The sequence below is a fragment of the Populus trichocarpa genome, chromosome 8 (genome assembly GCF_000002775.5).
Source record: "Populus trichocarpa isolate Nisqually-1 chromosome 8, P.trichocarpa_v4.1, whole genome shotgun sequence".
Classification (NCBI taxonomy): domain Eukaryota; kingdom Viridiplantae; phylum Streptophyta; class Magnoliopsida; order Malpighiales; family Salicaceae; genus Populus; species Populus trichocarpa.
Window position 1 is genome coordinate 6,429,935 of NC_037292.2, and position 23,414 is coordinate 6,453,348.

General features: G+C 34.1%; 3 protein-coding genes across 3 annotated transcripts; all 3 read left to right on the plus strand.

The window, feature by feature from the left end:
- The first annotated feature begins 13,486 nt into the window (after nucleotides 1-13,486).
- Nucleotides 13,487-15,178, plus strand: LOC18101471 (beta-glucosidase-like SFR2, chloroplastic). The gene is made up of 5 exons (XM_006379639.3): nucleotides 13,487-13,674; nucleotides 14,150-14,194; nucleotides 14,302-14,593; nucleotides 14,819-14,919; nucleotides 15,134-15,178. Exons 2-4 carry the CDS (start codon nucleotides 14,167-14,169, stop codon nucleotides 14,868-14,870), a joined length of 372 nt encoding a protein of 123 aa, XP_006379701.2. The 5' UTR covers nucleotides 13,487-13,674; nucleotides 14,150-14,166; the 3' UTR covers nucleotides 14,871-14,919; nucleotides 15,134-15,178.
- Nucleotides 14,884-19,882, plus strand: LOC18101472 (uncharacterized). Its single transcript, XM_052455101.1, is given in 11 exon segments — nucleotides 14,884-14,919; nucleotides 15,134-15,242; nucleotides 15,865-15,946; nucleotides 16,205-16,416; nucleotides 16,419-16,462; nucleotides 16,795-16,875; nucleotides 16,971-17,069; nucleotides 17,616-17,774; nucleotides 17,924-18,010; nucleotides 18,125-18,196; nucleotides 18,863-19,882. Coding segments are annotated over 11 exon segments (1,302 nt in total). The 3' UTR covers nucleotides 19,184-19,882.
- Nucleotides 19,883-20,306: 424 nt separating this feature from the next.
- On the plus strand, nucleotides 20,307-23,156 carry LOC7471092 (protein REGULATOR OF FATTY ACID COMPOSITION 3, chloroplastic). The gene is made up of 5 exons (XM_002311336.4): nucleotides 20,307-20,626; nucleotides 20,885-20,939; nucleotides 21,067-21,123; nucleotides 21,357-21,434; nucleotides 22,482-23,156. The coding sequence occupies exons 1-5, from the start codon at nucleotides 20,345-20,347 to the stop codon at nucleotides 22,967-22,969; spliced, it is 960 nt and encodes a 319-aa protein (XP_002311372.1). The 5' UTR covers nucleotides 20,307-20,344; the 3' UTR covers nucleotides 22,970-23,156.
- The last annotated feature ends 258 nt before the right edge of the window (nucleotides 23,157-23,414 follow it).

Below are 23,414 nucleotides of genomic sequence, written 5' to 3' on the forward strand. Positions count from 1 at the left end.
TTTTAATTTTTTTTTTGATATTAATACATCAAAAAAAATTATAAACATTAAAAATAATTAAACAAAAAAATTCAAAAATTACTTGAACAATATTTTTTATCGCAATTTTGATATTTTTTTCCTTGGATTCAGATTTCAAATTTCAAAAAAAAAAAATTGATGTTAAGCCACTTAGGGATTTTTTATTAAAATTTAATATGGTTTGTATGTTTTGGATCGTTTTGATGTGCTGATGTCAAAAATGATTTTTAAAAAATGAAAAAACATCATTGACATGTATTTTGGCACGAAAAATTATTTGAAAAGCACCCGCAACCACACTGTCAAACACGCTCTTAACATCCCAATGTCTTACCTTCAGTTTTCCAAAAATAAAAATAAAAATAAAAAGTGAGGGTTTCTATTCAAGCCTAACTTCTACCGTCACTTCATTTTTTATTTTTATATTTTTAAAAATTTTAAATTTTTTTATTAAATTCAATTTTTTTATATATTTTTAAATTATTTTAATATACTAATAAGCGATGGACTCAGATAGCCTCAGGGGTAAAGGTCATTTAGCTTTTCAACGCCCACTTGCGGAACATCATCATTTTGCGTTAGAAGGCGACCATCTCTAACGTCTTTTTGGTACTCAAAATTCCGAACCCAGTCTAAAGAGATAATAATTAGAAGCAAATTCTTGCCTTGATATTAGAAATGTTTTTGACTTCATCAGTGAAACTAATTCTTCGTATCAAATTCGCATAAGATACTTTTTCAATCGTTTGTGGGTCTCTCAGGAAAGCATGCACCGGCGAATTAGCTCCATGTTCATGAACAGAATTCCTGGCCTTTCTTGAGGGCATTTCGCTCCAGTATTTACACTTGTAGTTCTTATTAAAAAATAAAATCTCAGTGTAGGACTAATACTTCATAATATATAGTCCTAACTCCCATAAAAATCTATTGGATGTTTTGCTGACTTGGAATGAGATAGCTTCACCGCTGATCTGTACAGTAACTAATGTACCCGGGGTGTTCACAGTCCGGTTCGGTCCGGTTTTAACCCAAAAATTCAACTGAACCGGAAAATAATATTCCTTAGTAATATAACCTGAACCAAACCGAGAACCGGTTCAAACCGAACCGGTTTTGTTCGGTTTGGGTCGTTTTTTAGCATAAAAACTAGACTAATCTTCATCATTGAGCTACTCAGATTTTCTCGCATGAATTTCATTGTAATTCTATAAAAACATCGTTCTCAAGGTGAGAAAATTTCATTGATGGCTACTAAATCCTTGACTCTGCTCAATCCAACATATAAAATACTCCTCGGTCCCTTCAGGTTTGAGCATTAAGCAATGGCACAGTACAAATCTATCCTGCTCTGTATTCTTCTCATATGAATTTCATTGTAATTCTATAAAAGCATTGTTCTCATTGGTGATGGTGATGAGAATCATTTTTGAATAATGGTTCCCTCACATCTGGATTGTGAAACTTGAAGGGGAAGGCTGTGAAGGGAAGGCTTGAGGGGGGGAAAGTGAGTGATTTAGAGTTCTGAAAAGGGAAAGGAAAAAAGAGGAAGGCTTGAGGGGGGGTGGCTGGTGGCTCGAAGAGAAGGCTTGAGGGGGGGGAAAGTGAGTGATTTAGGGTTTTGGGAAGGGGAAGGCTAGAGGGGGAGGGGGGGTTGGCGGCTGGAAAGTGGGAAAGTGATTTAGTTAGGGTTAGGGATGGTTTTTTTTAATTATACTTTTTTTAAACCGGTTCGGTTCGGTCCTGTTCAATCGGTTTAAGCTTTTTTAAACCAGAACCGGATCGGGTGGTTTTTTTTTATTTTTTAATCGATTTATTCGATTTTTTCTATCGGTTCGGTTTTTTCGGTTTAATCGGTTGATCGGTTTTTTTAAACACCCATTGTACCCTTAGAAAAAACCTATTTTACCCCAACCCCAACACCAAGGCTAATGATTTTTTTTAAAAAAATAATTATACTATTGCGATGTATAGAAATACAATGAATTTTAAGTTTTTTTTCTTTTTTTAGAAAAGAAAACATTTGAACAACTTTTGTAAGTTTATTGAACGTATTTTCCACTACTTGTTGGAAAAAAGTGCCATAAGCTTTTTGAAAACCAAAAACCTAGAGATTACCCTAACATGCTCTAAATTCTCGGACTGGTAAGCTCAAAGCTTCATCTAACGACGGTAAAGAGAAATAAATGTGAAATTAGATTAACATCACTGTCAAGACACATTTCCTACCTAGAATTCTCGCTGATAGGGTTACAAGTTCTTCTTGAAGAATAATTGGTCACATAGAATTAACAAGCTTGAGTGAGGGTGTTAATTTGGTCCCTTCGCCTGCAAAGTTTTCATGATGTTGATCATATGTTCCAACTGTAGCGTAGGAATTTTTTATTATTATTAATGTGGATGTTTAGGTCTGTTTATATATATATTTTAATTAATTTTATGGGACTGAAGTTAACAATCATATAAACTTTAAATTTATAAAATTTGAATTAATAATTTTAAAAAAATAAATTCAATATCAAAGTAATTAAATCACCCCTTTAAAAATTTAATATCGTAGGAATCTGGATTAATCACTGCGTGGATGTGAAGTTAACTTGGTCATGTCAGTGGGACAATACCTTCGTTAGATGATTCATCATTTTGGAAATTGTAAGGCAGGCCAGGTCACCTCATCCCATTGAAAGCTTAGCTTGATGGTAAAATATATGGCAGGAGGAGGGGGCTCAGTTTGTGGATTATTGCATGGTTGTTAATTTTATTTTGTTTTATTTGAAATGATCGAAATATTTTATATTAATTTAAAAAATAAAATAAAATAGATTAATTTTCATCTTATTTTAAATCTCGATCTGTTCTGGATTTTTCGAATAAATTTCGGTCGAAATGTTCTAGTTTCATTTCACATGTTCCGTTCCGGGCTTGAAAAGCCATTAAATCAAATTGATATTTTGTTTAAATTCAATTACTTTAAGTTAAAGTTCTATTTAATCTTAACTATTTAGGAATATTATAAAATTTAAAATTATATTTGTTTGATATTGTGTTTGTATTGTATAATTTATAATTAATTTATTTTAAATTTAAATTATGCTTGTTGAATTTTTTATATATATATATATAATTTTAATTTTAAAATATACACCAAAACATTTTAAAACTAAAACATTTTATTCCAATTAAAAAAAACAAAATAACTACCAAAAGAAAATTGATAACCTTGGTTTATTTTAAAAGAACCGTTTGTTTGTGCCCATGTGGTGCCTCTCGAAATAGGACAAAGCATTCTCAATTCTCATAATTGCAGTCATTTGGTAGAAAAATCGCGGTACTCAAGATGCAGCAGAGCTAATTTTTTTGAGACAGATATTGATGACGTTGGCCAGTCTAGTAGTTTTAGCACCAGCCTTGTCCGTGAAGAGTAAAAGTTCGAATTAATTAAGTTTGCAGGAAAGCAGCAATTGACTGTTTATTTAAAAGATAATTCCCCCTTTTTTTTTTTAACTTGGAGTGTTCGGGTCAACTTACACGCACCACAACAAATTTCCGGGTTCACTGAACATCCTGCAAGCCCAATAAACATATAAGACATCACATGGATGACAAACATGTACAGTAATACTTAAACCCTAGTGCAGAGAAAGAGAACAAGTTCTTTCCATCGCTGGGCCACAACCACCCGATTGATGATGAACCTGATCTAAATTAATCTTAAGCTATTAACTTATTAATTTAGATGATAAATGAGTTAGATATATTCCCGTATTTCCATTTATATTTAGAACACAAAAACATATCAATTTAGATAGCAAGAATATGTTGTAAGAAATAAATTTCCTATAAACATATCAATTCAGGTGCGTATGACTTGCTGATTGGTGAAGAACTGTATAATGCATCTGAATTATTATAAAAGAAACATAAGGTTTTCTTAACAATTTCTAATCAAGTTACTTGAAACCAGAACAAGTGACTATAAAAAAGAGAGAGTTGTATTTCAAAGAGTTGTTTGAATATAATTATTTTAAGGATTTAATTTGACTTATGTGATGTTAATTGCAACTTAAATTGAAGTTATTTTAGATCTGCGTGTGTTTGGGATAGATTTATAATGATGTGTTGTTTAGTTTTTTTCAGACAAAAAAAAAAAAAAGTAAGTGAAACTTATTTTTGGTCGTGATTTTTTTGCATTAAATGAGCTGTACGTCAACAGAAAAAGTTATCTTACCCAACTACACCATGTTTGTCAAACACCCTTTAATTTTTTAGAATATAATTTTATACTTTAAAGTTTAAACATCATGGATACATGTTTTTATAATTTTCAAAATATAATTTTATATTTTAAAGTTCAAACATGGATTCATGTTTTTAGTAATGTGATGTAGGGTATTTAAAAAAAAAAATTAATTAAAATACTATTTTTTTTTTAATTTTTAACATGAATACCGAAAGTAATTTAAAAAACAGAACCAAGATAAATGGGACGCCGCCTGCTTCTGTGCACCAATCAGTCCTCTACTGATGAGAGCATATATATCAATTACTACCAAATCGAGTTCAAATCTTTTTTATCCTACTTTGTCAAATAAACCGGTGTTTCTGTCTTGTCTTCCACTGTTGGGTTCCTTTTCCATCTCTAATAAGCTCATCGGTCACACTTATTAATTAATTAGGTGGGGGGAGGGGAAAAAACACCCCTCAAAGGGGTGACCAGCTTTTTCATAGACTGACTTTCGTGGTGCACAAAGACTTTAGGGCACAGAAAGAGACACGTCCAAATATACAGTGGATACATGAATATTTTGTATTGTACATAAGAGCGGTCACGAGGATAACTCTTACACACTTAGATCTGAGAGAATATCTACTTACTTATGAAACAAAACATATAAAACAACGAAACTGATGTCTGCAACAGCATGTTTCTGCACACACATACGCTAACAACAATCAAAATCGATGGCCTTAACGTCCATAGTATAAGAAAGATAGGGTATTTTTATTTTTACCGAGAAAGAAAGACAAGGCATTTTTACATGCGATTCAAGTACTCTTCACTCTTGACAGCTCTTACCTCCTCAGAGATCTCTTAGCTCAAACATGATTCTTCCTCCAAGAGTTTACATGTAAGAAAATGTGAACCTCGCATGGTAAATAAGGCTCCTTCGATCGCTTGCATGACCTTTCAGAGGTTGTTGATTTGTCTTTAATTGGGTGATTTTGAAGGAAAATGTTACGTAGTCTAATTCAAATAGCTCAGGAGGGATAGATAAGAAAAGAGAAGATAAGTTGGATGAAAATGGGAAAAGATTTTGTCAAAAATCTATATCATAAAGTTTTGATATAGAGTAAATGACAATTAAAAAAACAAAAATGAAGAACGAAGAACAGGGTCTTACAAGGTCAAGAAAAGGTCTTACAAGGTCAAGAAGAAAAAAGAAAAAATAAATGAAGAAGATATAGCAAAGAAAAAGCTCAGGTAGGATAGCACCCAATTAACATGAAAAGCCCATCTTTTCAGCTACCAGTTGAAAGCCAGCAAAGAATCCATCTGCAAAGTTCTTTTCCTGGCTTGTAGCGTAGCACGTGCTAGCTTTGTTCATTCTCTCGAACAGGTTCCCTGTATCGAGAATCATATCAAATACAAGAAACTTAAGGAATATATCAGTTTTTGCACATAAAATCAAGACAGTGAACAAATGATAAGGTCACATGCTCCTCCTCTAACTACATACATAAAATTACAAATTTAAGAGCATAAAGTATCTGATCTTTCTATCAATTATTAGGAATACTACTGAGACAAGTTGAACAGGACAAGATTTTATACAAATACTATATATATAGATAGTGTTGACTTCGAATAACACCAAAAACTATGAGCTCTTGACATTCCATATATATTTCTTACGACTCCATAAAGGTTTCCATACCTTGCAGAAACTTGTGCCTTTCTTTCACCTTTGAAAGCCCCTTTTCTCTTTCCCCCATGTTGGGGGAGAGAGAGACACAGAGAGAGAGAGAGAGGGCAACGGAGAGTGTAGTGGTAGTTGCAATATTACAACGAAAAATGAGGAGTGGCAACAGGTATATATGAAGGGGACGAGGCCAGTTGGGCTGCCCGCTGGATCTGACAGTGACAGGTCCAAAGCCCAGAAAGAATAAGAAGACTCCAGGTTACGTCAGCTTTTGGAAAAGCTGACCGCCGGGACTGACCGTTCTGCCCGGCCGACTGTCTCGTTCGGTGTAATTCTAGAAAGATGCAAAATAATACATCTAACGGTCAGGTATGTTTTTACATTTAAAAAACGTTTTTAAAAAATTTAATTTTGTTTGTTTTAAATTAATATTTTTTTATATTTTTATATTATTTTAATGTATTAATATCAAAAATAATTTTAAAAAAATAAAAAAATAATATTTTAATACATTTTTTAGTAAAAAAAACTTTAAAAAGTAACTATAATCATACTCTCAAACATGCTATATATATATATATATATATAATGGTCAGATTAAAATACTAAAAAATAGACTAAACAAAAAATAAAATACACTCCAAATAGCTATATTAATTTAAAATTTTAAAATATGAGGTGGTACATTATTTTTTAAAAAGTTATTTATAATTTATAAGCTATATAATTCATCATTAATTTTTTTTATCATTTTTTTAACTTAATTAGAATATTAAAATAATCAAATTCAAAATAATAAGGTTCTAACCGATAGAATATCTGTTATAATATCATCAAATTATATTAATTAAAGAGAATAAATTATCAGTTGAGATCCTAATTAAGTTTTTAGAAAAACTCAATTAATAATTTTATATTATTATTTTTTAAAAATAATAAAAACTATTTTTTATCATGTTATCATGTTACATATGTATTATTGTTAAAATAAAGTCACCGTGTCAAATTCTATTCATTTTTTTATATAAAATCTTTTTTTTTCCTTTTTCTTTTTCTTATCAAATAGATTAGCAACCATGTTCAATTAGTAACCAACAATTAATTTATTATATGAATTAAATCTGTGTAAATTCGAATGTCGCATGTTTGCTTAATTAAAATCCAACTTAAAATTAAAAGTTCTTAGTTTGCTCCCTTGCAATTTTTACATACTTACACATGCCTTTGATTTCAAAATTAAGTCAGAGTATAATGTTTTTTTTATATATTTATAATAGAAAAAATTCCCATAGCATGCATTGAAAAGTATGGATGTGATATTCGAATTTTTTTCCCAGAAAGTTATTTTTTCTTTCTACCCAAACATACCAGGATCGACTTGTGAAAGACAAATCCATGAGCTTCCATCACAAGCTCTCCTGATCTCATCCAAATTGAAGCTGAATCCCTCGACCTTGGGGGGCCTGTCTACCTATACTATACTAAAAAAAAACCGATAGATTATAGATGTGCCTCGATGGCATTAATGGAAGGATTAAATATTTAATCTAGTCGGAGTTTGGACACAGAATCGGGCAATGAGAATCTAGGTACTTGTAATACGGTATAAAAACCTTATATTAAAGTACATATAAGTTATCAAAAAACAGTCAATTAAGTAGCAAAACTTAAACAATTTGGTGGGTGTTTGTGGGGAACAGAAACCTCCAGGGCGTGCGGGCAAAGGGAGGTTTAGCCCTCACGGTCTCCCAAGATACGGTCAAAGAAATACAAAAGCATCTCACCTTCTCCCATCCATTGGCCTGCGTTTCTTTATGGTTTTTATATATAATTATTATCACGTTTGAATTTTTTTATACATTCATTTCTCCATTTTTTTTTGGGTTAATTTTCGTGCCATCTTTCCTAAGGATATTGTGCTTTGGATGGGGTAAAGGGAAAGAAAAATTATAAGAATAATTTTCATCTCCTTTGTTTGTGCTTGTCACGATCTGAAGGAAGAAGAGGTAGAGAGAAATTTTCGAAGAGAATAACACTTGACTTCAAAAATAAATGTCAAATTTACAAGGAGAGGGTAAAGGGAGAAAAATTGTGGTTTTTGTGTTTTATCTTCTATTTTTTAAATTCAATGTCCATTTATTCTTTCCTCTCTTGCACTTTTCATTTTGAACCACAAGGATAGTATTATTTAATTTCTTGTAATTAATCATATTTAACCTAAATCATTTATATTAAGATCCATTTTTATCTCTAGAATTTTCAAAACGTATCAAATAGCTTTAACATTTCACATTTAAGACTGTGTTTGGTTGGAGGTTACATGTTAATGGATCAAGAGTTAAGGGTTGAAGTGTTAAGGGTGTAAAAAAGTGATTATAAGCTAAGATATTAAGATGTTCCATTGGTTTGTAAAAAATAAATATAATAGCGAAGTCCAATAAAATTTAAATTAAAAATAAAATTAAATAAAGCTAAAAAATAATAAATAATTGTATAATCGTGGGAACTAATTAATGGTGGTTCAGGAAAAAAAAAAGGAGGGAAAATGAGTGGATATTTTGAAAGAAATAATTCAAAGACAATTTCAAAAACACCCCTCTCCCTGCTAAGTGCGGTTAAATATTAACCCTTTAATCCCCCTTCCTATAAAATATCAAACATGATTAAAGTGGGAAATGTTAAGCCATTAAATTTAATTTCTTTTAACTTGAAATTAAACACAACCCTAAATTTACTCTCTTAATCGTTCTCCTACATTTTTTAATCCCATATATATCAAACACAATCTAAGGATAAATTTGGTATGGGGATAAAGATGGGGAAATTACGAGGATAACTTGTCATCCACTTTATCTATGTTTAGCACAATTTGTAACGGAGAAAAAAAATTCAGGAACATTTCTCAAAAGGGAGGGTTGAATGTTAACCGTATAAAGGAATTTATTCTCTTTTGAATCTGATATTAATTTATTCTTTTTTTTGTGTATTTTCCTTATTTTTTGAATCTAATATTAACTTATTTTTTTCTATACACTTTTCATTTTAGAATACAGGTGCAATATTATTTAAATTTTTTATAATTTAAAAGTTGATTTAATTTATATTGAGATCTATTTTTATATATCCCAGTTTTTTCAACTCTTATCAACATATTATAGGGGTAAGCGAAAAAATCAAAAAACCAGAAAAAAAACAATAAAAAAAACCGAACTGTGAAAAAAAATCAATTAAACCGATTAAAATTTTAAAAAAACTGACTGGTTCGGTTTTATAAGCCTGAAACCGAAAAAACCAAACCGAACCCAAACCGGAACAAATTGAAAAAAAACCGAGCAAAACCGGAAAAAACAGAGCAAAACTAAAAAAACTGAGCCAAACCGGTTTTTTCTTAAAAAACCAAACTGAACTGAAATCGGTCGGTTTAAACCGATTTTGGTTTTTTTTAAAAAAAATTTGGTTTTATTATTATTTTTTGATAAAAACCAAATCGAATCGAAAATATCACCCATGACATATCCTTCTACCTTTGACAGTTTTTACACCATCAATACTTTATCTTTAAATCGTACCACCTTAATATCTTCATTCAAATTTTAACCTCATACCCAACACAATCTAAGTCTTAGCAAGCATATGTGAATAAATGTGCATCCAAATTAGTGTATTCACGGGCATTATTTTTTTCTTATCGGGGACATTTCGTATTAATTAATTAAATCCTGAAAGATACGATAACATTACTATCAGACTAAGTTTCCAGAGGTTTTTTACAACACACTTATAGATGTACATAATAAGCACATGCCAGCTAAAAGATCATGTTATGTCAGTAGAATATTATTAGTTTCGCAAACGTGATGATTGAACTGAGAAAACTTTGCTTAGATCTGAAGTGGAGATAGAGTGCCATTATCGTAAACATGATATTGTAAGCTGAAAAATTCTCCTTTCAGGTATTATAGCAAGATACCAACTGTAAGAGCACAGAAAATATTCAATTCGCAACCGGCGCAAAATTAATTGTTAGAATTTACCATTGTACGGTAGCTTAGTACATTAATTAATTATTAGCTAAATTGATATGTCCCTTCATTGTTTTTTTTCCCCTCGTGATATATATATATATATATATATATATATATGAATAAAAAATAAAAAATAAATATATACAATTAGTGACAATGCATGTCATATATATATATGTAAACCCAGCCACATCACATACGGTTTAATATTAGAATTGTTTTTTCTCACTTAATTATAATTGATTCCATCGAATCGAGTATAAACTCGATCCAGTTAGGACATATTGTTTATGATGTCTAATGAACTTGAGTGAAATGAAATTACCCTTCCTAACTTAGACGAAAAAGACTGGCAAGCTTAAGAAAACGAAACTTAATAATATCAATTAGATGTGATATATTACACGATGTCTATGTTGATTATTATTGCCAAAGCCAATGTGTTTGTCTTCAACCTAATTTCCACCGAGCCGATCTTTCTTACCGGATAGCTCCCAAGACATGGATAAAGAAAGATTATGCTGCTCAATCAAGGTTAATTACTGTATATCGACAAGTTAATACATATGTATGTTCTCTTTGCGCTTCGCAGAATAATCCAATCTGCCAAAACATACATGGGAAAAAACTTCAACGTGACAGAGAACCCTAAATATAAAACGTATTTTATCATGCAATGGTGGGTACTGCATGCCATGTGTAAATTAATTATGAGCATTGTTCCATACGGCGGCCGGCCAAAGGCACTGGCAGGCCGATTGTCCTGTTCCACCATTTAGGATCGATGATTGCCTTTTAAAAGCTTCCCGTTATATATGATCAGTCTAACTACAGCTGCAACTAAGTGGCACCATGATAAAAAAGGGTCTGGAACCAGCTACTCCTGCTCATACTACGTGCCTTTCATATTCCACCGTTTAGTGTCTCTGTATATATTGTTTTTCTTATTGTGTATTTTATGCAGTACTCACGCTATTAATTTATAAATTTGACTTAAATTGAAAAAGAAATACACGCTGCGTTTTCTCTGTGTCCCTTATGTTTGGATATCGAAGTAAAGTTGAAGGGACAATCTTCCCGCCAACACAAGACGGCATGGTAGATAGTATAATTTAAATGGATTTGACCAGAGAATTACATGCCTGCAAGTTTGCTGTTGTTTCCTGATACCAAGGCATGAGCATGCCAAACTTGAATATTCTAAACCTTTCAAAATCCTAATCTTTGAAAATATCCAAACTTCACATAATTTCTTAACAAATCAAATATTGTAGGATAAAAATGAGGTATGAACAAAAAAACAAGATATCGAATGACATTAACTTTTTAAACTCGTGATTTAGATCATTAGAACAAAAATACTATAAATAAAAAAAATATGAAACCCAATCCCTAACAAATCAAATATCAAATGATGAAAACGAGAAAAAAAAATCAATTACATAAAATGATCTAAAAATAATTGAAATAAAAAAAATGAGGGAGAAAATTAAAAAAATAAATTAGAAGACAAACAAAAATTTTCAATTGGAAGGTTAAATTGAATTGAAAAATAACTTTAACAAAAGAAAAAAAAAATGAAAAGAATGAGGGTCGATTTGAAAAAAATAAAACAGCATAATTTTTATTGAAATATGAAATTGAAAACCAATAAAACTCTTATAAAAAAAACCAAGGAAAAAACTAAAAATTAAAAGAACCGAGATCAAAATAAAAAAAAAACATATGAGAAATTATAATTGAAAGACTGAATTAAAAACAAACAAAACTTTTATACAAACAATAAGAACAAAAACAAGAAATTAAAAGAACGAGGAATGAAATTGAAATACCAAAAATAAAAAAGACAATCGTGCATTTTTTTTTACAAGAAAGAGAAAAGAAGGGGAAATAAAAGAAATGATCATTAGTAACAATCCAACCATCAAATACCTTCACACACCATACCAGGAGGAAAAAGAACATAGTGACACTTTCAGAAATACAACAGAAGGTTAGGTTAGGCCACCAGAGGTTTCGCACGTGTCATCTAAATGACGCGGATGCCACTCATTCGCCGACGCGTAATGAGCATGTGCCCAAACTCCCCTCATGACTCTAAAATTACAAAAAAAAAAATGTGTGAAATGACAAAAGCGCCCATAAACGCATACTTTATTTCTTGCCTTTTCTAAGGGCAAATACATATTTTTATTGTATACCAAAAAACCAAAACAACATTGATCAACAACTTTATATCTTATTTGATATTGGAGTGAAGAAGTATTTCTTACTATTTTAAATTTTATGAAAAGACAAAAAACTTTTAATCAATGATTCAGAATTTTATTGACTTTAAGGGTAAAAATATATTTTTATTATACACAATTTTTGGAAAAGACTAGTATACCCCCAAATAATTTTTTGATGATCAATGCGCCAATGGAAAAAGACCGTATTACCCTTACCCTCAAGGCTTCCATTTTTTCAACCCAAGGAGAAAATAATAATTTCCATGTAGAAATCCACTGTAAATAATGTCTAGTGTTTAAGAAAAAAACATTTCCATGTAGCTTCCTTTGCTATGTCCTGGTGTGATAAAAATGCATAGCCAAATCAGGAAATCAATATTAACGATGATGATAAAGGAGTGGTGAATAAAGAGGAATTGCCACCGTACATATATGACCCATGGATTAATTTTGCATGGGCATCCAATACTGAGGTGTTTTGGAGAGAAGACCCATCCAGATCCAGGAGAAGGAAGGAACAAAACCTGAAAAGATTCTCGCAGAGAAAAAGAGTGCATGGTGAATAATTTGGGTTTTGGTCTGGTGGTCCACCTACATTTTCCTGGTAAAATGGTGACACCTCTTTTCTTTTATTCAAATTATTAATTATTTTCCGTGTGCAATCTCACCTTGCTATGGCGACAAAGATTTTCAGGATTTACAGCTGGACACTTGCCACCTGTAAGTTGCTAGAGGCCGTGTTTTTCATCCAAAACGCGAACAGAAAATCCAAAATAATCCTGTAGTTTGGAACTTGCAGTCACAGGCTATCAACCCATTTTCATGCTGCCGAAAATTCACAAGGGGGGAGCCTTTGTTAATTAAATTCCCAATATTTATGATAAAGAATGACCAACACCTCCTTGGCAGAAAACTAGCCATGTAAACCCTGATGCATGCACGACACCGAACACTATGTAAAAAAAATAAAAAGGGGTCAATTGATTGGGCTGGACCATGTGGTTTCCAGGACCAGTTAAATCCCTATCTTCCGAAAATACCAGGCCATAACAGGCCCCGTTTTCTAATACCTCAGGAGTCAGGACCATGTAGATTACAGACGACAGACACGTGGTTTGTTTTCAAAATCACGCATGACGCACCACAAGGGTCCGGGACGTGACGCCTTTTCTGCCCCTCAATATTTCACACGTGGACATCTCTCGTGACCTCTACTGGTGGAGTACTGTCCAACTGACAATCAAAAGCTCTCTCGAGAGTATCTCCCCCCCTCCCCCCCCCCCCCCCCTCTCTCTCTCCCCGTTCCATTTATTTTTTGAAAAATGCTAATTTCCGCGCCAAAACTCTCCGGAGTTCTAGCTCCGGTCACCGTCGCCCCCAACGCCTTCTCTTTCGAGGTTTAACGGAAGAAGAATCTCGAACGGTTCAAGTCACCTATCGACGAGGCAGCTGAGATTCTCGCGTCTTGCAATCTAAACGGTCAGTCTCGCTAAATATCTTAATAATCTCTCAAAACTTCTAATCCCTAGCTAAATATCGATTCTACTGTTTATGAGTAACATTAGTGGATAATACATATATATGGATATATCCGCACGTGGTTTTGTTGTGATAAGTACGTGATCGTGTGAAGTGAAGGAGAGCTTCTTGTTGTGATTTAAGCAAAATAGATATTAATACCTATTTCATTCAACTGTTAATAAATATAATTGTCAAGTTCCTCTGTTATTAGAAGCTTAAAATAACTTCATTAGTCATGTCATCTGGCTTATATTTATTGAGTTCCTTTGTTATTAGAAGCTCAGAATAACTGCTTTTGTCATGTCATGCGGCTTTAGCTTTACTAGCGAGTCAGTTTAGTTTTGTCCTGAAATTTCAACATCCGTTGCGGGCTTTTTGCCATTGAGAAACAGTGCCGATGTTTGATGATTGAATGTTTAATCGTTGCATATAGATCGAGATTTGCTGGAAATGCTGGGTGTGGGGATTCTTCTTGCTGGTATGCGATTGGAATTAATGAGACTTGTTGAGTGTCAGAGCTTCTGGTCATTCTGGATATGATGAAGAATTTGTAATACCCACTGTGATGTTCTGTGTTTTTGGCAGAAGGAGAAAATGAGTTTTTCTATGGATTGGAAACCGCCCCAGCCCATGCTGAGGACAGGCTTACTGATGCTTGGCCTCAGGGTTTGGAAACAGCAGGTGTGCCTATGGGTTCAGCAACTGGTGATGGTGGATCTCCGCCAGCTTCTGCTTCTGAGAAAGATGTGAATAAGCCGCTCAAAGTAGCTATGGAAGCCATGACCAGAGGGTTTGAAAAGTATTCAGAACTTGAAATGCCTGCAACAAATAAAGAGTGCCATCACAATGTAGCTGCATGGTGCAATGTTTCCCACCAGTAAAGCCTTCTTCTATAGTACTTCAAACAGTGAGATTTTTTTATATATATTAACATGAAGTGGAAATAACGAGAACTGTCTTTCTTCTTTCCATGGCTAACACTTTTCTAATTAATAACTCCAACTGTCATTTTCATCATTTGTTGTTCACTTGATTTATGAATCGCTTCAATTACCCTTAGGGAAGAGAGGTTGACTGAGATTTTGGTCTGATCCTCATACAGAGCTGAAGCTGGAAAAGGATACTGGTGTCAGTGTCTTCCGAATGGGAATTGATTTGACAAGAATCATGCCAGAGGAGCCTGTCAATGGGCTCGAAGAGAATGTAAGTTGGACGCTGAGTGCTAATGCTAGTCATTTCTTTTGATGTGTTATAATGCTGCCCGTTTGGTTAAGTAAGAAAATTAGTAGCACTGAATTTGAACTTACCTTGTCAAACGAGGCCTTTATCACATGATGAGATCCAGAAAAAAGTATTTTAATCCCTAAATTTCGGGGGAGATGAGTTTACCTTTCAATTGCATGATCTTTTTTTCTAGGTTAATTTTGCAGCATTGGAGCGATATAAGTGGATCATTGCCAGGGTTCGCTCTTATGGAATGAAGGTCATGCAGACCCTTTTCCATCACTCATTGCCACCATGGGCTGGTGAATATGGTGGATGAAAGCTGGAGAATGGTTATTTTATGGATTTTACCAGGTTGGCATTCTAATATGCAGTGAACTAAACTGTATGTTGTCGCCTGCAGTTCATATCATTTTCTTTTCGGTTACTAACTGAAAAAAAAACGTTACTATTGTTCTCTTTGACATTGGAAACCCTTGACCACTCTGATTCTCATTTATCTTTAAGAAAAGAAAAACAAAGAGCACACTAGCCCTAATTATGTGCTTGTAGATATAGAAATTTCTGAATATTTTCCAGTTTGGTTAAATTTCTGAATATTGAAAGCTACGAAGCCATCATCCAATAGCAATCTATTTGCCATGGTGTTCACCATTCTATTCTGCCTTGTGATTCTATTTCAACGTAATGCTTGTGCAAGATTTTCTTACAGTATTACTGCTTTAGTCTTTAACCCATGGTTTAGATACAAATGTTATGTGGGCTAACTTATGCTTTAATACATGCCTTTGATTTGGGCTGTAGAGTTTTTCTTTATGGTTGAATTTCCCAATCATTCTAAAGTAAACTTTTGACTTCCTTGAACGGGAACGTGTGAATTTTTCCCCTACTGTCCATTTTCGGCATCTGCTATTCCTGTTACAGCTCCCATCCATGTAGTTTCCTTGTATACACATGTTTACTTGCGAAAGGTTGGTGGGCTTCTGAATTTTGATTCTGATATACTGTATCTTATGCTGAAATGGTTTTCTGCATCTTGCCAGTGTGTATAATGTTGGCTACATGTAACAGGGTTATAGTTTTCAAAACGACTTTGAATGACGTTCATGTATTGTCCATCTATTTTCTTTTTCCTGCTTCCTCTAATTTTTCAGACATCCTTAGTTTTTTTGGGGCATTTGGGAAAAAATGATTTAATTTCAGGATTTCTCTCACTCTCTCTCTATCCTTTTTCTCCTGTTTCATTATTTGTTTTATGATCTTTTCATGTGTTGTCCATCAAAACAATTAAAAATACTTTAAAAAATAACTATTATGGGATCCCTTCATCCTTTGAAAGTGGCCTGGGATTATCAGCAGATTGTAGCCCGGGAGTACCTTCAACCAGTGGGGCTGATTCCGAGTTGACTTCTGAAGAGGAAATTACTCGGTTATTGAACTGTACTGATCACTACTCCGTGTTGGGTTTGTCCCGGTATGGAACGTGGATGTTTCTGTTCTGAAGAGAGAGTATAGGAAGATGGTAATGGGATTATTTGTCAGCTCACACGCTTCATAATAACTATGATGCCATTCTCTGCAAGTTTTAAAAGCTTTACTAAATGTGTTGTCAGTGAATTTACGTCTGTGTTTTGTAGCTCTCCAATGATTGGAGTAAATATGTTTCTCCTCTAGTCACCATTTAATTACACCAAATTAGATTTTCTTTTATGAAGTTTAAAGACAGATATTGTGGCCATGAAGGCATTGTTTTACTTGTAAATACATACATAATAACTTCTTGTTATCAAATGAAAAGAGAAAACTGAAAATTGTTTGTATTTATGACCCCAGCCCTTTTGAATTCGTTCTCAGACAAAGCTGGTTCATCCTGACAAGAATATGGGCAATGAGAAGGCTGCAGAAGCTTTTAAGAAACTTCAAAATGCATACGAGGTTGATTTGTTCGCTTGATCTGGTTAATTGCTTGAAAGAAAATCTGTGAGAATTTGATTGTTAATGTCCATATTGTTGTTATAATGTCTTTTTAGGTGTTACTTGATTCCTTGAAGCGAAAAGCATATGATGATGAATTAAGAAGGGAAGACTTGTTGAACTATTTTCGTAGGTTTCAAAGTACTTCACAAAAGGTTTGTATACATAATTTCTGTTCTTTTTTATGTACTACTCTTGATAGTTGACTTCAAATTCTCCTAATCATCCACTTCGTATTGTTACCATCTCAATGGCATATTTTTCTAGCAACTCCTTTGTTTGTTAGCTTGTTCTGCTTTAAAGCGTTGCCATGTTTTTCAGAAGTCCAAAATCAAATCTTTTTCATTGGACATATGTAAGTTTGGCCATTGGTTATTTCTTTATGTGTTTGGTAGTGTAAATTCAGTACATAGTTTTGGAGTTCTTATTGATTGTGAAACCTCTGTTGAAAAGAGCGACATATGACACCTTTGACGAAACTGTCATTCATTTTGCACTTGTTCCCTATTTGCCCACATGAGCACATTGAACTTTCTGAAATGTTTTAGATCAATATGCCCTTCATCTGTTTGGTCCTATACAAGGAAGAAATGTCTAGATAATCTCTACTCGGCCCATCACTCGGTCTTGGGCGCTAATGTCCTCTGAATTATGCCGATCATTTCAAATTACCCAGGCTTATAATGTGATTGATTGACCAGAATGGAGAGCGTGGTTTCTTTGCCTCTTGGTTTGCACATTCAGAGGCTGAAGGTGATGACCCTTTTGGAGAATCAAGGCGAATAGCTTGCAAAAGGTGTGGCAACTTTCATCTCTGGGTGCATACCAAGAAATCAAAATCCCAAGCAAGATGGTGCCAGGTTTTTTATATTTCCTCCGGACATTTCCTTTATTAATCATCATTTGTTTACCAAAGTTAGTATTCAGCTGATTACTGTAGTTCCAGAATTGGTCCTTCCAAATGGGAAGATGATGCTTATTTTAAAATTTTGGGCATTTTGCTTTGAAAGACTGCAAAGATTTTCATCAAGCAAAAGATGGAGATGGATGGGTTGAGCAATCTTCACAACCCTTCCTTTTTGGATTATTGCAGAAGGTATGTGCAATAGTAAGAATGTTGTTTGTGAACAAGCACAATTGAAAATTCACTTGTATCATGTGATATATATAGAAATGATCTGGCTTTCTCACTTAACGTTATATTCTGCAGGTTGATGCTCCCACTGCATATGTTTGCGCAGATAGCAAGATATATGATGCCACTGACTGGTATATTTGTCAGGTAAATTAATTTCGTTTTGGTATCTGATACTGTTACTGTTTTCCCAACGTATCGAACATACTCATATTGCGGTTATTTGACAAGGAAATATAAAACAATGGTTCAACAAAAGTGTACTTGGCTCCAACAGACAAGGGAATAGTTTAGGAAAATATAGTGATTTGGGAGATGACTCAAGTGTTTCAGGTGTCTGTTGATTGTAGTTGGTTGCCATTTAACAAATCAATGGAATGACTTCAAGTAAAGTGGAGTGGCATGGTAGAATTGGTGTGTATAATTTAGCAGGCATCTACATCTTCTTGCCCTCATTCACTAATCCCTTGGTGTTGTGGCTGAGTTTTACTATCAACTTGCAGTGCTGTGCTTGTGTTAAACTGTTTGATATTGTTTCTTCAAATGCTATTTTTTTTTTCATGAGATCATTTGAATTCCACTAAAAGTTTGTCCAAACGCTTGCCATGCCCCATATCTGTGTTCTTTATGGCAAAATATGCAATTGGAAAAAATGCAATATTGGAGAAGGTTTGGGGAAAGATAATCTAGGATGGGTAGCTTTCCATTTGGCGGTCAAGCGATTTTACTTTTAACCCGAAATGCTTGCTAGTATTGTATGTCCTCACTCAAAGGGACTGGGATTGAACGTGTACGATGTTGAATTTGGTGCAGGGAATGAGATGTCCAGCCAACAGTCACAAGCCAAGTTTTCATGTAAACACCAGTATAACCTCCAAACACAATACCAGAAAGGGATCCAGTTCAGGACAAAGAAGCGGTCGGATGCCAACACCTAATATGGAGGAAACCATGACAGAAGAAGAATTATTTGAATGGTTACAGAAGGCAGTGCAAGCAGGCGAGTTTGACAACTACAGTTCTGGCACCTCTAATGAGAGCCCATCAGCCAAGGCCGGAAATGGTCCAAAGAGTGGCGGAGGTGGCAGTAGCAGTGGCAACAAAAGGAAGAAAAAGGGGAAGAAGCAATGGTGAAAGTTATATATTCTTACATCCTCACCCCCCTCAAGTCTTGGAAGCATTTTGTAAAGGGCTTATATGCTTCAACTTGAAGAGAGGTTGTGATCTTTGCTTATTTGAATGAAGGCCTGAGGAAAAAGGGTTGAAGTTCGTTGAGTTGTATGCTAGCATGGGTGAAAATGGTTTTAAGCCTGCATCACAATTTGTATATTGCTGCGATGTTTTGGTAATCAGATGCGGGGAACCCACATCAAACAAATAGAATGCCAGCAAGAATGGCAGTGACACTCAACGCCTCTGTGTAGCCTCTTTCAGATCACCGTGCAGTTGGCTGCTTATCTTACTGATGTTAAAAGGCTTGATGAGCTTGCTTCAAAACCTTCTGCAATTGTGAAAAGGTTTAGGATCTGTATCATCGAGAAAACATGTGAGTTTATAGAGAGAAGGGATCAGAACTCAAAGACTTCATGTCTTCATCCCTCACTTTTTTTTCTTAAAAAAAGAATTACTCAGGCCCATCCCATGTACATACTCAAGATGGGAAGATGAATAAAGGGATAAAAGAAGAAAACCAGAAAAAACGAAAATGTTTAAATTGAAATTACTATATTAACATATTATTAATTACCGAAATTGTTAACCTCAGAAGGAGAAAAAAGAAAGGGAAATGCTTTGAATGTGCTGGGATTATGTTGATTCTTTTGCGTTAAGCTACGCTAACTATCTTTGATTTGATTTTTTTTTCTATTCTTCTTTTCCTTGCGAGAATGCATTGAATTACTGTGATCTTGAAAATGAAAATTCATATGATACTTTAATTGCAAGGAAGATCGTGTTTGTTTTTATATTTTTAAAAAATAAAATATTTATTTTTTATATTTTAAATTAATATTTTTAAATTATTTTATTATATTAATATTAAAAATAAAATTTAAAAAATAAACAAATTACTTTAATATATTTTAATTTTTTTTAAAAAAATAATAACTACTGTATTTCCAAACCTGTACTTGCAATTTATTTATTTGTGATTTCTCAAGTTCTTTGTCCTGGATTATGTTTGTATCCTCCAAATTACAAGTATAACCTTCGAAATCTTCGAAAATCACCGAAACACCTTCCTAAGTATATGTAATAATTTCCTTGAAAGGATTACCTTTCTCCTTCGCCTCAGCCATGGAGACGCTTTTACACAGAACGGCAACTTTTCCAACACCAAAACATAGAGTGTTTTCCCACAGTATCCAAAATAAAAGCTTGTTTATTGCAAGTGGTTGTCACTCTTTTTCTGCAAGGCCATTATTTCTTTCACTGGGACTGAGAAAATCGGTGATAGTTGAAGCCAAAAAGAGCAACAAAAACAATAATAACAAGAAGAATAAACAAGACACTCATAGCTTTGTAGCCAAACCAGATGAAGCCATTGGGCCTTTCCCTGAAGCTATTTTGCTTAAAGAGGTCATTTTCATGCCCCCCCCCCCATTTCTTTATTTGCTTATTTTCTCTTTAATTTGTTGCTTATTTTTTTTTGTAAAGTCATGATTGGTTTTTGTGGGATTTGGCTGTTCTTGTGTTTTAGTTTGTTTGATGTTTTGAAATGTTATTGTTCTCAGTTTTTTTTTTTTAAAAAAAAACGGATGAGATGCATAAGTTGTTAGTTTTGGGTAGATTTTTGGCTTTGGTTTTGAGATGTGGGTATTTATATTTGAATTGCAGAAGAAAGCGCAGGAGGATGGTAGAGTTCTGCCTGAGTTTGCTGATGCTGAAGAAGGTTACTGAATGCAACTCTAATTTCATTTCATGTATTTTGCTTGCTTGTTTTCTTACCTCTTTGTTTAGAGAGAAAGATAGTTTGATTTGTGTAGATTGAAGTGAAATGGTTGCTTGTTAATTTGCAGAGAAGCTCTTTGAATTTTTGAACCTTGAGCTGCAGAGTGAATTGAAAGTGGAGCGATGTAAGTTTACTGCGTTCGGATTGCTTCTTATTCTTCTTTGTTCTTTGTTTGAGGGAAAAAAGAGAGAAGGAAATGATTTCTGATTGTAGTGATTTTTCAATTCCCTTGTTTAACTTTCACGTTACCCTTTAGCTTTTGCACTTCTTTGGGTTAACTAGTTGTGATTCACCTTTGTTGTTGAATCGGACATGTATGCTAATATTTTGATTGAATTGCCTCTGTTGTCTGTGCAGTGCGCCATTATGAAGTGGTTTATCTAATCCATGAGAAGCATGATGAAGAGGTTGGCAGTTTGAATGAGAAAGTTCAAGGTCATCCTCTGTCTTTCTCAACCCTTTGTTGCCTTCGGTGAATCATTTTAATATAATTTCTTTTTTGCTATATCGATCCATACATTTTGAATTCCAATTTGCATACATCTTGGTTTCTCTTTGTTTTTGTTGATAATGGAATCTTTCATGGACCTCTTTCACATAAGAGAACATGAAATTGTCACTTTTGATTCCTATGGCAACAATTCATGAAAAACTAAGGCCTGGAGGACCTTATGGCTTACCATCTTTAGTCAGTGAGCTGCCTAGTTGTGAAACTTGATGCTATACAAGGTCTCAGTGGCCCACCCTCTTTTCTTTGGCATGCTCAAATTCTCTGAACTTTCCAAAGAAGCGTGTTGGAGGATAGAGTTTGTGGCTCGTGGGTCCTCTGACTACCTGGATTCCTGAACTCCAAAGAGTACTGATTGATTTGTACTTAGCAAGAGACCATTCTGTTTTTGTGAGCCATGGTAGGACAATCATTCTACAGATAATGTAATTGCAAGGAAATCTTTTCTAGACACCTTTTTTCCACACTATATATAGCATGCCAAGACACTTGTGATAAAGGGTAAGTACTCATTGATCAATGATGTAGCCTGTAATTGGCTCAGGATTCTTTGGACTTCTCTGAAGTAGACTTAAGAGGAACCTCCCTTGGGATTTTCCATTATCACGAGTATTTTGCTCATCCATTCAAGCAACCATCGATTCTTGAATCACTGCCGTCCACTCCTATTAGCTCTCGTGTTTCCCTGACTTTTCTTTGACCTATTCTTTTATGTAGTTTGTTATACATTTCATATTTAAAGGATCCAATGCTGCATCTGTTGCCGTCTTAAATGAATTTCATTCTGTATTTCCAATATTCTGCGATTTGCACGCCAAGCTCTTCTTCTTAATGGAACACACGTTCACATGCATATTGCTTGACTTTGCTAAAGCTCCTCATCTTCTGCAGTGGATTTAACTGGCAATCTTCTATTGAGGTTTCCCATAAAAGTTGCTCTGCTGATTCTTATACCTTGTAACCACTTGTTGCAGATTTTGTGAGGGAGAAGAAAGGCAGGATATGGAGATTCAATGATTGGGGCATGCGAAGGTTAGCATACAAAATACAGAAAGCCAAAAATGCTCACTACATCTTGATGAACTTTGAGTTGGAAGCCAGATGGATCAATGACTTTAAGAACATGTTAGACAAAGATGAAAGAGTCATCCGGCACCTCGTGATAAAGAGGGATGAAGCAATCACAGAGGATTGTCCACCTCCACCTGAGTTCCACACTTTGCAAGGAGGTATGGATAACAACGATGAAGAGGATGGATTAGATTATGACGACAATGACGAAGCATATGATGAGGATTTGGAGGTTGAGGCGGAGGCAGTCTATGGTGATGGTGATGAAGCGGAAGGTAGTGTTAGTGTTATTTCTTTGCACGGGTACAAAGAAGATGACGATGGAAATAATGAGGTTAGACATAGTAAATTCGCTAGTGCAAGTAACACAAGGAAAAAAGCGGATACCTGAGAAAGGTGGCGGCTAGTTTATTTTACCTTTGATTTTCAGGTTATGAAACATTTAGAACAGTTTAACGTGCTTTTTACTCTATGATTTTAGTGAGCCAATTAAGCGAAAGCAATCCATTTCTTAATGAATGTATGGATCCACTTTATTGCTTTGCATAATCAAATCATGATGATCTATGATGGTGCCACTCTGACTCGTGTATATTCTTTTTATCACCTAATTGCATGCAATCTTCTCCGAAGTTGCTCTCGATATCAATGGCATTGCCGCTCATTTAGTCTTGCAGATCAAGATAGGTTATATCTCGAGTGCAATCATAAGTTTTGAGTAATATGAAATCTGACATGCAGAATGTTTTAATTTCCCCTCAACATTTCAAGTTTGCTGGGCTAAAAGTACCGAAGCTACCTTGTCCTTGGATTGTTCTAAACAATCCACGCAAAAG

Bases quoted from the DNA above. Each gene is read 5' to 3' on its own strand.
- LOC7471092 (XM_002311336.4), top strand. From the start codon at position 20,345: ATGGAGACGCTTTTACACAGAACGGCAACTTTTCCAACACCAAAACAT. The intron at 20,940-21,066 runs GTTACTGAATGC...GTTAATTTGCAG, and splicing joins GTTTGCTGATGCTGAAGAAG to AGAAGCTCTTTGAATTTTTG. The intron at 21,435-22,481 runs GTCATCCTCTGT...CACTTGTTGCAG, and splicing joins TTTGAATGAGAAAGTTCAAG to ATTTTGTGAGGGAGAAGAAA.
- LOC18101471 (XM_006379639.3), top strand. From the start codon at position 14,167: ATGCTGGGTGTGGGGATTCTTCTTGCTG. The intron at 14,195-14,301 runs GTATGCGATTGG...TGTTTTTGGCAG, and splicing joins TGTGGGGATTCTTCTTGCTG to AAGGAGAAAATGAGTTTTTC. The intron at 14,594-14,818 runs GTAAAGCCTTCT...ATCCTCATACAG, and splicing joins TGGTGCAATGTTTCCCACCA to AGCTGAAGCTGGAAAAGGAT.